The sequence below is a fragment of the Eurosta solidaginis genome, chromosome 5 (assembly GCF_040869045.1).
Source record: "Eurosta solidaginis isolate ZX-2024a chromosome 5, ASM4086904v1, whole genome shotgun sequence".
NCBI classification, from domain to species: Eukaryota; Metazoa; Arthropoda; class Insecta; order Diptera; family Tephritidae; genus Eurosta; species Eurosta solidaginis.
This window is the reverse complement of record NC_090323.1, coordinates 66,982,658-66,996,207: the sequence shown is the minus strand read 5'-3', so window position 1 is coordinate 66,996,207 and position 13,550 is coordinate 66,982,658. Positions and strand designations below refer to the sequence as shown.

The 13,550-nt window shown below is 40.2% G+C and overlaps 2 protein-coding genes across 4 annotated transcripts in view; both read left to right on the top strand.

Moving 5' to 3' along the window:
- The first annotated feature begins 4,713 nt into the window (after window positions 1-4,713).
- Window positions 4,714-6,004, top strand: Clc (clathrin light chain). 3 transcript variants are annotated; one of them, XM_067756993.1, is made up of 3 exons: window positions 4,750-4,835; window positions 4,935-5,146; window positions 5,278-6,004. In XM_067756993.1, exon 3 carries the CDS (start codon window positions 5,291-5,293, stop codon window positions 5,942-5,944), a length of 654 nt encoding a protein of 217 aa, XP_067613094.1. In that variant the 5' UTR covers window positions 4,750-4,835; window positions 4,935-5,146; window positions 5,278-5,290; the 3' UTR covers window positions 5,945-6,004. The 3 variants fall into 3 exon arrangements, with proteins under 3 accessions (XP_067613093.1, XP_067613094.1, XP_067613096.1); XM_067756995.1 differs by having other exon boundaries at window positions 4,759-4,835; window positions 5,083-5,146; XM_067756992.1 differs by lacking the exon at window positions 4,935-5,146 and having other exon boundaries at window positions 4,714-4,835.
- LOC137233713 (probable deoxycytidylate deaminase) overlaps window positions 4,722-13,550 on the top strand; it is an 85,766-nt gene continuing 76,937 nt past the window's right edge. The window contains exon 1 of the mRNA XM_067756991.1: window positions 4,722-4,835. The gene's annotated coding sequence lies outside the window, so the exon portion shown is untranslated. The remainder of the gene's footprint in view (window positions 4,836-13,550) is intronic.

Here is a 13,550-nt window from a genome sequence, read left to right as displayed (position 1 = left end):
GATGAGAAACGCTACAAATAACTAGGTAAAGATTACATAACTAATTTAAACAATATTTTACCCTACTAAAAAAAAAAAAAAAAAAATTGTGTAACTTCTAACTTCGAAGGTTAATAAAACAGGAGAAACGGTCGGGATTAACTATCTTAATACTTTATTCTTCAGTCGTCAATCCAATAATGAACCGGAAGTCCACCATCTTCTCTTTTCTTCCTTTACAGTGATGTATTTTTGCTTATTTTATTAATTAGTTGAAATGGTTGCATTTATGATCTTACAACTCGGCCAGCCTGAAATTGTATCGACCTCGATACATTATCTTAATTTCTATTTTTACTGTCATAACTTTCTTAGTCTGATACAATTCGCTATTTGTATTCAGAGTTACAGCTCGCACTGTATTGACCTTGATACATTATAACTTAATTTCTATCTTCACTATCGTACATTTCTTAATCTAATACCTAATCTAATACAATTCGCTATTTGTGTTCAGAGTTACAGCTCGCACTGTATTGACCTTGATACATTATAACTTAATTTATATCTTCACTATCGTACCTTTCTTAGTCTAAATATAATACCTAATCTAATACAATTAGTTATTTGTGTTCACAGTTACCGCTCGGCCAATCTGACACTGTAATCGACCTCGACACAGTGTAACTTAATTTCTAACAAATATTAGTCTGGTTCTACTGTGAAATATTTTCTTTGAAAACGGCTTACTAATACCTTCAATTCATCAAGTGTTTTGACCGGTAACAGTAGATGTGCAATTGGCACTACATTGCCCATGCCGTCTATTACGAAATCGATGATTTCTATTTCGCATATATTTGTCCGTTTTCCTATTGCTTGCATCAATAGAACGTAGCAATGTAATGACTCGCTCTTTTTGTCCCACTTGCGTCTTGCCAACATCTTATAAACTTCGTTCCTATGTATCTGCACGTCAAATTCCGTCCTGAGGGCCTTTTTTAACTCGGCATAGCTTAACGCTTTGGTGGTGGTAAGGAAAACTTTGGCTGTTCCCACCAGGCAGCGACGAAAAGCCAGCAATTTAAATCGTTCGTCTACTTTTGACGGCTCCATTACTTCTTCGAAATCTTGAAGAAAATGTCTCACCGTCACTGATATATCATCACCACTGAACTTGGGCATGGCATGCTCTATATCGGCAAAATCCAGTCTACTTTGCTGTTGTACCCCATTCTAGCTCTTAGCTCGTCGATTTTCGTTCATTAATTTTAACATTTCCATACGTATTCGTAGCGCCACCAGTTCGTCATCCACACTTATGGTCGTAGCTCTTGCGCCAATTGGGGCAGATTTTAATGGCGCGGCAGCAAAAACATCGTGAACAGCAGGTGTTGAATTGAATTCAACCAAAACATCTGTAGTAAAAACACTTGGAACGGCAGTGGCGGCAGCAGAATAGACGGCAGTGGCGGCAGCAAAAACATCGTGAACGGCAGGTGTTGAATTGAATTCAACCAAAATATCAGTAGTAGACTCAGTTGGAACGGGAGTGGCGGCAGTAGCGGAAGCAAAAACATCGTGAACGGCAGGTGTTGAATTGAATTCAACCAAAACTTCGGTAGTAAAGACAGTTGGAACGGCAGTGGTAGCAGTATTAACGGCGGTGACGGCAGAGCAGAAGGTAGAGGCAGCAGAATAGACGGCAATGGCGGCAGCAAAAACATCGTGAACGGCATGTGTTGAATTGAATTCAACCAAAATATCAGTAGTAGACGCAGTTGGAACGGCAGTGGCGGCAGTAGAATCACTGAAAACGGCAGCGTTTATCTCAATCATTTCGTCCGGAACGTTCTCCAATATATTTGTGTTCGGAGTGGTATTCATCGTATTTGCGGAGCTATTTTCTCCCACGCCAACTATATTTTGCAATAATCTGCGTAATTGTATAATGTTGGCAGTAGGAGGGAAATCCACATTATTTACAGTTACAACTTTGATAATGGCTTCTCGAGCATCCATTTTACAAAATAGTTGTTTATAATAGTGCGCGAGGCTCGTTAACACACCTGAGATGTAACTTCTACCTTCGATGGTTAATAAAACAGCAGAAACGTCCGGATTAACTATCTTAATACTTTATTCTGCAGTCGTCAATCCAATAATGAACAGGAAGTCCACCATTTTCTCTTTTCTTCCTTTACAGTGATGTATTTTTGCTTATTCTATTAATTAGTTGACGTGGTTGCATTTATGATCTTACAATTGTTTTTGTTTTTTTACGGCCTATTGGCAAATGATTGAAGGTTCGATTCGAGCTCAAGGCCAGAACAATAATTTTTTCTAATGATAATTGTTGTTATTTTTTAATTTTTCTAAATTTGAAAAATTGTATTTTGTTTTTGGAATAGTAAGTAGAAAATTTTTTAGACAACCTGCCATAGCTGCGCAGATAGATCCATTTCGAATGGTGCTAAGCCTTCATCATCAGTACGCTTTAGGCACGCTGCGCTAACCATTTGGCTATATAACGGTGGTTTCTTTGACTGACAAATTCCTACTTCTATTCCTTTTAACCAGCTATATTTATTCAGTGTTACGCCATCTGTTGCAAATCACTGATAATGCTGGATTTGTTTATTGTCAATTACTTTGTTTTGACATTCCCAAGTGCTCATGGTTATTTAACAATTGTTTTTGTTTTTTGACATTAAAACTTTACACCTAAATTATTAAATCTTACAGTTCATATCACAGTCCTAATTGTTCTAATAAAAGCGTGTTACATTGTGATAGCAAGAAAAGGGGTCCTAATTGTTCTTAATTATACCATCAAAATTTAACACGCTTTTTATTAGAACAATTAGGACTGTGATATAAAATGTAAGATTTAATAATTTAGGTATAAAGGGTTAACGTTAAAAATATATAATTATGTACAATATGGAATTATTTTGTCGCAGACGAATAAGCTTAATTATCATCAAAGGTTACAATGAACTTATTGAGTGTTATATTTCTTTACAGTCAATTTATTTTTTACTTTTTAGTTAATTTTATTAACCAATAATAAAAGCTTATTAAAAAAAAAAATGTTTTTTCTTTAATTTTATTTCTCTTGAAATAAATCTTAAACTGATATTTTTTTATACTCAATTTTTCCTAAATCGTCTACTTTAAATATAATTTTAATTAACTGTCTTTAATATGTAATATATCTATATATATTTTATATCATTACTACTGTACTTTATATAGCGTCATTAACTTAGGTTAACATCAGTAATATTGTGTATCCCTTTTATCCCAAAATTTTATTCAATCTAATTAGATACATATCAATGACAATGTTTGTTGTACTATAAAAGATATATTATCTTACTGTACTAATGTAAATTCTAATAAATGAAAATGAAAAAATCGAAAGCTTCGATTATGTTTATCTTTTAATAATGAAAATAATATCAAAAGAAAAGAAAATGTGAGAGCTATGAGAATTTAAACATTTTTTTAAACGTCATTTGCCTCTAATCGGTTCTTTCTTGTAATACATGATTCAATTACTAGAGGTTTGTTCTTCAATGATGACAGATATTTGACACTCACAAATTGAAAAATCTGGACGGGTTGCTTTTACGGAGTAAGGAAAACGGGGAATAATTCAAGCCCCTTCAGTGAAATTGTATCTTTTGTAGTATATTAGTAGTGATAGTAAATTTGCAAATGCCAACGGTTTTTTGGCGAAATAATTCATTTTCTACTACATATTGATTTGATAAAGTTATGTTGGTTTGGTCATTCTTTCAGAAATTGTTTGAATACGTTAGAATTTTATTCAAAAATGCACTCTCTCAAATTTTTGTCCAAAACTCCCTACATGAGCATAAGTTCAATGCATTTTGTCATAAGACGAAAAACCGAAAAATGACCCCGGGTTGCGTTGGCGGCCTTCAGCCGAGCTTATAAAAAATTACCTTGGCCGGTCCACCAATGAGGTGGGATCTAAATTAAATGCGTGCAAAATCCCTTTGTACACAAAATCTTTTTCAGTGCACAAAAACATTACAACAATCACATAAAAATTGCCAATTTCAACTGCAAATATCTCCGGACAGAGATAAAATTTTTCTTTTCCGCCTTCGGATTATTGTTGTCGAGGTCACCTCTCTCCATATTTTTGGACGCGTATTAGCAGTCGACTCCTGTTCTAGACTTTTACCTGAATAAGTTAACATGTCCAATGAGTACATTTCGTTATGGCATCTTCTTATTTACTAATGACATTTTTACGTGAATCGATTTAATAGTCGAGGTTGTGACGTTGAACGATGAATTTTGAATTAGTTTAGGTTTCGTATATTCATAGGTTTACGAAAGTGCACGATTTCTTGGTGTCCTCATTTTTCATAAAACCTATGTTCAGCCACACTAATAGATAATGGAATAGTTAATATGTAAATTCATCATAAAATTAAAATAATTTTTCTAAGGAATTATGCAGTTAAGTACTTATCGGGTATTTGTAAACTGATTGCTTCCTATTTCTACTACTAATATTTTTCGAAAATTCGCAAAGAAACAACACAGTTAACGGATGTCAATTCGATTTGGGAGCAAAATGGCTGCAACTCAAAAAATGTGTCTGTCGAGCAACCTCTTGTGATTGAATCATGCTGTAACAAACAGAATTTTCAAAATATCGATCGCCCTATGAAATCAGCTGAAAAACGAATTGTCACCTTGGCTGATTGTTTTGCCGCGCATTTCTTGTACCTTCTGGTTCCACACACTCCGTGATTGAACTTTTGTTTTTTACAATAGTGAATTATTTTTACAAGTTAAAGTTTTTTATTACGGTAAGCTGTGTAAATAATTAACTAGGTATAAATAAAAACGTAAACTATGTAAGAAATATATTTTGCGAATATTTTTGCATTTTGTCCGCCATTGTTTAGCTTCGTTCGATTTTCTGATTTCGGTCGCAAGTGTTGTCTCGCTCCCTACACAGGAGTTTTCTTTTCTGATTGTCAATAGTTCGATAAAGAAGAAGAATAAGTTATCGTATTGATTGAGAAAGTTTACTGAAAAATTTCTTTTTATCAGAATTGTGCTGATTCAATCTGAAAACACATTTAACACATAAATATTTATACAAAGTCATTAAAAGATAACAAATCTTTAAAAATTATATAGGAAGTCGTTTTTTTTTCAAGCATGTTGAATTAAAAGCGGCTTAATATGCCAACGTGTACTTGCTGTTAACTGATGACAAAATACGCCCATATCTCTTCCTATTAGTTTCGTTTGAAAAATGGATTTTGGTGATGATTTCGCTCCTAAAGAGGAAATTGATCCCGCAGCAGAATTTTTAGCACGTGAACAGTCAGTTCTTGGTGATCTCGAATCCGAAATTGTACCCTCAACGAACGCGGGTGCTCCGGCTGCAACAATCACTGATAGTGGTAATGGGTTACTTGGTGGCGATGATCTTGTACCCAACGTAGGAGTTGGTGGTGGTCTTGGGTCATCTACAGGAAGCTTCGAAATGATCGGTGGTGAATCAAATGAACCTGTTGGTATATCAGGACCACCACCCTCACGTATTGAACCTGAAAAAATAAGAAAATGGCGTGAAGAACAGAAACAACGTCTCGAAGAAAAGGATCGTGAAGAAGAACGTAAAAAAGAAGAGTTGCGCCAACAAGCCAAACAGGAATTGGAAGACTGGTTGCGCCAAACAGAAGAATCCATCGGTAAAACCAAGTCAGCATCACGTAATGCCGAAAAACAAGCAGCAGCGCTTGAAAATGGTGGTCCAATGGAGCCTGGCACTGAGTGGGAGCGCATTTCAAAATTGTGCGATTTCAATCCTAAAGTAAACAAATCTGGCAAAGATGTATCACGTATGCGGTCTATATACTTGCATCTGAAGCAAAACCCAATCCCACTGCGTAAAACAGCCTAATCGAATAATATAAAAATTTATGAGTTATAATATTAAAAAATAAATCATAATACAAACGAATTAGTGATTTACAAGGGTAGACTATACATTAAGGGTTCCGGAGAGCAGGTTGTGGTTGGAGGGGGCGAGTGGGGGTTATCCCCTGATCATAAAAACACCATCCCTACCCACAGGAGGCTTATAGTCAATTTAATATTAGAGTTACCAAAAAAAATGAAAGAAAACGCAGCTTATATGGAGCTACCAGACATCGAAATATGTATAAATAAAAAACGACTCAATAATGTATTATACGTCCTGGATGCTGTAACAGGTTAAACTCTTACTTTTCCAGAATCAATCCCGACATATGTACGTAATGTACATATGCCTTGCATGCGATGTGTCCCCACATGACACCAACCATCTTTTCAATTGTAATGTGGAACCTACGCCTCTAACTCCTATCTCCCTATGGTCCGCTCCTGTTGAAACAGCCAGTTTCCTTGGACTCCCGTTAGAGGACTTTAATGACAATATTTGCGTTGTTGTTGTTGTATCAGTGCTTTTTGCGTGGTCGTGCCCACTGAATGGGGCGACGCACTGTTAATACAACAACAACAAGAACCCCGAGAGGGTCCGAAATGTGGGGCCCGATAAATAGTATTTTTTTTTGCACAGAACACCTTTCTGCGTTGGCGGTGTTCCGCGATCTAAAAAAACAACCATAAAATGCGCACAGAACACCTTTCTGCATTAGTGTGTGTGTACAACAAATCTGGCAAAATACAACAACCCCATGAAAATTTGAACTGATTTTTGCTTATATCTTTTGACAGAAAAAAATATATACATATGTATTTTCGTTTTCGGATTCTAGAAAATCGTCTTTTTATACCACCTTTAATAAATTTTGATAAAAATTAGGTGGTGCACCGTTAAAACGTTACCGAAATTTTAAACTTATAACTCACCTATGTTCTTAGCTTTGAAAGTCCCAGTTCCAGGTTATTGTCCAATGTATGCAATGATTTCTGAATATTAACTTTACAAAGTGTATATGTAATTTTAGCACCACTAGTTGTTGTTGTTGTTGTAGAAGTGCTTCGTCCCACCCAATAGTTGCGACCGATCACATATTGTCATCAATATCCTCTAACGGGAGTCCAAGGAAACTTGCTTTTTCATCAGGGGTGGACCATAATGAAAGGCACACTTAAGGAAAAACCTGCTGCAATTGCTGTTAACCCTGATGAGTTAAATATTACTGCTAGTGGTGGGAATCCTAAAATGCAATCAAGTACATCGTATGGATTGGACATCCAACCTAGCTCGCATAATGACAATAATAATAATAACAATAACAAGAATGCCAACAACAACAACAATGTCGGTAACAACAACAATAATGTTAATAACAATCATAGGCGTTCACGGAGGCGCGTTGTTTTTGTTGTTGTAGCAATGCTCGCCCCACCTAATAGCCGCGACCGATCACAAATTGTCATCAATATCCTCTAACGGGAGTCCAAGGAAACTTGCCGTTTCAACAGGGGTGGACCATAAGGAGAGGGGTGTTAGAGGCGTTGGTTCCACATTACAATTAAAGAGATGGTTGGTGTCATGTGGGGACACATTGCAAGCAGGGCATACATTTTGTATGTCGGGGTTGATTCTGGATAGGTAAGAGTTTAACCTGTTACAGTATCCAGAACGAAGTTGAGCAAGAGTGACACGCGTTTCCCTGGGGAGTATGCGTTCCTCTTCTGCGAGTTCTGGATATTTTTCTTCAAGTACTGGATTCACCGGGCAATTCCCGACATAAAGGTCCGACGCCTGTCTATGGAGTTCACCAAGGGCCTGCTTGTGTTTTTCCGCTTCATACGGCTGGGTTCTCAGGTGCCGTATTTCCTCAAAATGCTTACGGAGATGACTCCTTAGGCCCCTAGGCGGTGCTGGTTCGTCAATCAGATGTCTGTTGGGATGCCCAGGTTTCTGGGTATTCAACAGAAACTGTTTGGTCAGCATCTCATTTCTCTCCCTGATGGGGAGTATTCTCGCCTCATTATACAGATGGTGTTCTGGGGACATAAGAAGACAGCCCGTGGCGATTCTGAGAGCAGTATTTTGGCAGGCCTGTAATTTCTTCCAGTGGGTGGTTTTTAGGCTTGGCGACCATATGGGTGACGCGTAGCACGTAATCGGCTGGCTAATTGCTTTGTATGTGGTCAAGAGCGTTTCTTTATCTTTTCCCCAGGTACTGCCAGCAAGGGATTTGAGGATTTTATTACGGCTCTGAATTCTTGGAACAATTGCGGTTGCGTGCGCACCAAAATGTAGATCCTGATCAAACGTCACACCCAAGATTTTGGGGTGTAGGACAGTCGGTAGCGTAGTGCCATCGACGTGGATGTTCAATATGGTCGACATTTGGGGCGTCCATGTTGTAAATAAGGTTGCGGAAGATTTAGTCGGTGACAATGACAGGTTTCGCGAGGCGAAAAAACTGGAGAGATCAGGGAGATAGCCGTTTATTTTATTGCATAGCTCATCGATCTTTGGGCCTGGGCCTGTGGCCATTATTGTGCAGTCATCGGCGTAAGAAACGATTGTGACTCCTTCCGGTGGTGAAGGTAGCTTAGATATGTAGAAATTAAACAAAAGCGGGGATAGGACACCATCCTGTGGCACCCCTTGTTTAATTCTCCTTTGTTTTGATGTTTCGTTTCTGAATTGCACCGATGCCTGCCGACCACCCAGATAATTTGCGGTCCACCTTTTAAGACATGGGGGAAGGGTAGACCCTTCCAGGTCTTGCAGTAACGAGCCATGGTTGACCGTATCAAAAGCTTTTGATAGGTCTAACGCTACGAGTACTGTTCTATGGTGGGGATGTTGATTCAAACCGCAATTTATCTGGGTGCTAATGACATTTAGCGCGGAGGTAGTGCTATGGAGTTTTCTGAAGCCATGCTGATGAGGGGCTAGCTGCAAATGTGCTTGGAAATAAGGGAGCAAAATGGCTTCAAGCGTCTTTGCCACTGGCGATAGGAGAGATATCGGACGATATGACTCACCTACGTTAGCTGGTTTCCCAGGCTTTAGAAGCGGGACCACCTTGGCCATTTTCCATTTCTCGGGTATGACAAAGGTGGAAAGAGACAGGTTGAATACATGCGCTAAATATTTGAAACCCCCTTCCCCTAGGTTTTTAAGCATCGGCATGGCTATGCCGTCTGGGCCCACTGCTTTGGATGGTTTAGCGCGACCAAGGGCGTCCTCAACCTCTCTAGCGGTGATGGTAATTGGTGACGCGCTGAGTTTGTGTTTATGTGCGCGTCTATTGGCTCTCCGTCTATCTTTGTCGACCGTAGGATGCATTATATATTGTCGGCAGAAAGCGCTCACGCATTTTTTCGCATCCGACAGCACCTTATCGCCAAAGGCGATGGAAACTTTGTTGTTGTTGTTGTTGTTGTAGCGATTAGTTACTCCCCGAAGGCTTTGGGGAGTGTTATCGATGTGATGGTCCTTTGTCGGATACAGATCCGATACGCTCCGGTAACACAGCACCATTAAGGTGCTGGCCCGACCATCTCGGGAACGATTTATATGGCCACATTAAACCTTCAGGCCATCCCTCCCTCCCCACCCCCAAGTTCCATGAGGAGCTTGGGGTCGCCAGAGCCTCGTCTGTTAGTGAAACGGGATTCGCCGCTCGAAGGTGAGGTTGACAATTGGGTTGGAGAAGCTATATATTGCGCTACACAACCCCTTGAATCCCATGGAAACTTTGTCTTTGTGCTTAGTCGGATTCGATAGGGACTTTACGGTGGACCAAAGTTTACCTACACCGGTAGAGAGGTTACAGCCTCTTAGGTGCTCTTCCCATTTCGCCCGCTTGTGTTCGTCCACAAGCAATCTGATGCGTTGGTTTATATCCCTTATTTGGGGGTCGCCTGGATCAAGCTGTCTTATAAGGTCGCGTTCCCTCGCTAAGCTCGCGGCCTCCGCCGGGAAGTGGGGCCGGATTTCGGGAATTCTCCCGGCGGGAATGAAATGTGCCGAGGCGGATTCAATGACCTTACGGAAGGCACGCTCCCCTTGGCGGGCATCAGTCGGGATAGGGGGGGCAGCAAAGCTGTTGTCTGTTGCAGATTTATATTCTTCCCACTTTCCTTTTTTGAAGTTTATGAAAGTGCGTTTTTCGGTGACGATGAAGTCGGCGGTACGCTCGAACGAAATAAGTATGGGCAGGTGGTCGGATGCCAATGTTACCATCGGCTGCCAGTTGACGCAGTTTACGAGTTTGCGCTCACGATTGAGATATCTGGCGAGCTATGACAGCTTCCTACCATACGTGTGGGGGCGTCTCCGTTTATTGTGCGGAACGTCGTTTCGTCTATTTGATCCGCCAACATCTCACCCCTACTATCCGCCCGCAAGTTTGAATGCCATAGGTCGTGATGGGCATTGAAATCGCCTAAGATAATGCGATTGTTGCCAGTGAGTAAGGCCTCGATATTAGGGCGGTATCCGCTGGGGCAACAGGTGACAGGAGGGATGTAGATGTTGATGATTTCTAGATTTGCATCGCCTGACCGGACAGATAGGCCTTGACGTTCTAAGACATTGTCACTGTCGGTCGATGCCAGGATCAAATATATGATATTGCACAGAGTAGTGTATAATAAACGCGAGGCCGCCTCCATTTCCGCTCTCGCGGTCTTTCCTGTGGACATTATAACCAGAGCAGGTCTGCAATGCAGATCTTGCTGTGAGTTTAGTCTCTTGAATCGCAGCAATGCGGATGTTGTGCCGCTTCATGAAATCGACTATCTCCGTAATCTTCCCAGTTAGTCCATTACAGTTGAACTGCAGAATTCTGAAGTGCATGAGGGGTGACGCCGCCACTCTAGGGGTAAGTGAGGGGTGACTACGTCTAGGTTGTGGAAGGCCAGGACGCAATTGCTGTTGTGGTCTTGGGACTGGGCGCCCTTGGGCAAGCATTGGGGTACCCGGATGATTTGGGTTTGCGACCTGGCAACATGGCGCGATGAAACCCGTCGACGGGTTGCCGTCGCGGAGACCAGAACATCTAGGAAAGTGGCACCACCCAAGGCAGGAGCTGCATTGAGCGGATGTCGCAAACCTATATATTCTGTGCTGGCAGACGGTGCAAACGGAGGCAGGGACTAAGAGTCTGTTTCCCTGACCTGCACGATTGCTGCCAGAAAAGAGGGGGAGAAGAAGACGGGGGCAGGGGCTGATGCTCAGCATTGCTACCAGCTCTACTACGAAGGTAGTAGTTATGAGTGGTATCAGCTGTTTGAGTTGTTGGCGCCGTGGGGCGCGAGCAGCAGCGGGTACTTGTTGTGGCTTGCTGAGCAGCGAAGCTGCTGGAAGGTAGTGGGGATACGCTTAGGCGTAGACTACGGGACGTCCTTGGGCGTGAGCAGCAGGGAGCCACAAAAGATTTATAAAAGTTACGTGGACGTCGGGTTTTGGGATCAAGCCCAGAACAACCTGTCCGATGCAACCATCCCTTGCACGAGAGACACTGAACAGAGTATGACCGTCCTAAAAAGATTCTTTTCTGGCAAATGCAGCAAAACCATTTCTCAGGACCGGGGTCAGGAGACGGACCCGGATTGGGTTCGATACCTTCCCGGAGTAAGAGAATATGTAGCAGTCCTGCTGCAAGGAGCTGCTGGGAGGATGACAATTTGTGGGAGGGACGAAACAAATTAAATGGGGTCACACTGAAATGACAGTCCTTGGTCGGGAAAAATCTCGAGTCGCTCAGGTACATAGAACCCACTGCCTTGGGAAGCGCACGGAGGCGCGTGATTGGCTCTTGTGTTTCTACTGAACTTGGGGTAGCTGCTCGTTTCAGATGGTTTCATCTTTCTTCTTTTTTACCCTCGGTCAAACCTGAGGATATTATTGAGTATGTGATTAAACATACTAATCTAAATAAGCATCAACTGCAGTGTTTCAAGCTTGCTAAAGAGTCGGAGTCGATTAACCGTAAATATGTAAGATTTTAATAATTGGGGATTGCCCATATTGCTTTTTTAAATGTATGAAAACATTTATTAGAAGCAATTTTTTAATTTTATAATTTATTTAGTAATTTGGGAAAAATTTAAACAACGTGACATCAGGACGGACAAGGCGACAGCTGTTTCGATTATAACTTGTAAATCTCTTCAAAGCCTTTTCTCCCGGGAGTGGGAGTCGAACTCGCACTCCTACGATAGTTGAAAATGGTTATAAACGCATTCAGCTACGTCATGCCTTAGTTGTTGTAAAGTTTTTCCCAATTGCCTTCTTTTTGCTGATTGCCGCCCGGGTCGGTCTCCAGGCCTCGCTTATTTCTTTAACTGTTAGTGACACGCTTCTTGATCAACTTTTTGTGCGGATTCATGGCTCTCTGGGTCAACTGCTCATTTGTGCTTCATACATTCCGCCGTCCAGCCCTGAAAGTATTTATAAGGCTCATGTAAATAATATATTAAAACTTAAGCAAATTTTAGGAGAAACGCAGCTATGTATACGAGGGATTTTAATTTAAGTAATTTTAGCTGGATCTCTCTTGAAAACAATCTCTATTTAATTCCTACTAATATTAACAGCTCTTATGAATCGTATCTTATTGATAATTTTGGAGGGGTTGATTTAATTTTTGTAACTAATAATATTAGTTTTGTTATCTCGGAACCTGCGTCTTCAATTTCGCCACCAAACTTGCATCACCTGCCCTTAAAGCTTGAAATTCAGTTCTTTGAGTATTTCTGTATTCCTACATCAAATATGAAAACATTGTTCAATTTTCGAAGATGTGATTTTAATCGTTTAAATTCTGCTTTACGTGGAGTTGATTGGGATGCTATGCTTGGCGAAAGTGAAGTTGGAAAATCTTTCAACGTATTTAAAAATGAAATTCATAAGATTTGCGAAAAAATCGTGCCAGTATATAAAAATAAAATTTATAAATCTCCCAGGCACAATAGTGAGCTCAAACATCTAAAAAATTTGAGAAACAAGTTCTTTAAAAAATATAAGTTTACTAATCAGCGTCGATTTTATTATTTGTTTATTGTTTATAAGAAAAAATTTAACAATCTTAATAAGTTGTTATATGCTATGTACGTCAGAAATTTTGAGGTAAACATCAAGAGCAATCCGAAGAACTTTTGGAATTACATTAACTCCATGAAGAGCGTATCTAGCATACCGAAATCAGTAAGCTACAATAATATTACTGCCAACTCGTTAATGAGGCTGCTAATCTCTTTGCTGACTTCTTCTCGGCGAACTTTATCACAGATAATGATTTAACTGTGGAAGATACAGATAACATACACAAGTTAATTAAGTCTGCCTCCGCTAATAATTTGGGTCACTTACTCTCACTGAGGCAGACATAGTTGAGGGGATTATAAAACTTAAAAATTCCTCCAGAACTGATGTTGACAATCTTTCAGTTATTCTATTGAAAAATTGTCCTTCGCTAGTACGACCGTTAATGATTATATTCAATAAATCATTGGCATCGGGTATTTTTATTGATGACTGGAAACAAGCATCCGTCACTCCCATTTTTAAGTCTGGCAACAAAAGT

Excerpts from the sequence above, each read along its gene's own strand:
- Clc (XM_067756992.1), top strand. The coding sequence starts at position 5,291 with ATGGATTTTGGTGATGATTTCGCTCCTAAAGAGGAAATTGATCCCGCA.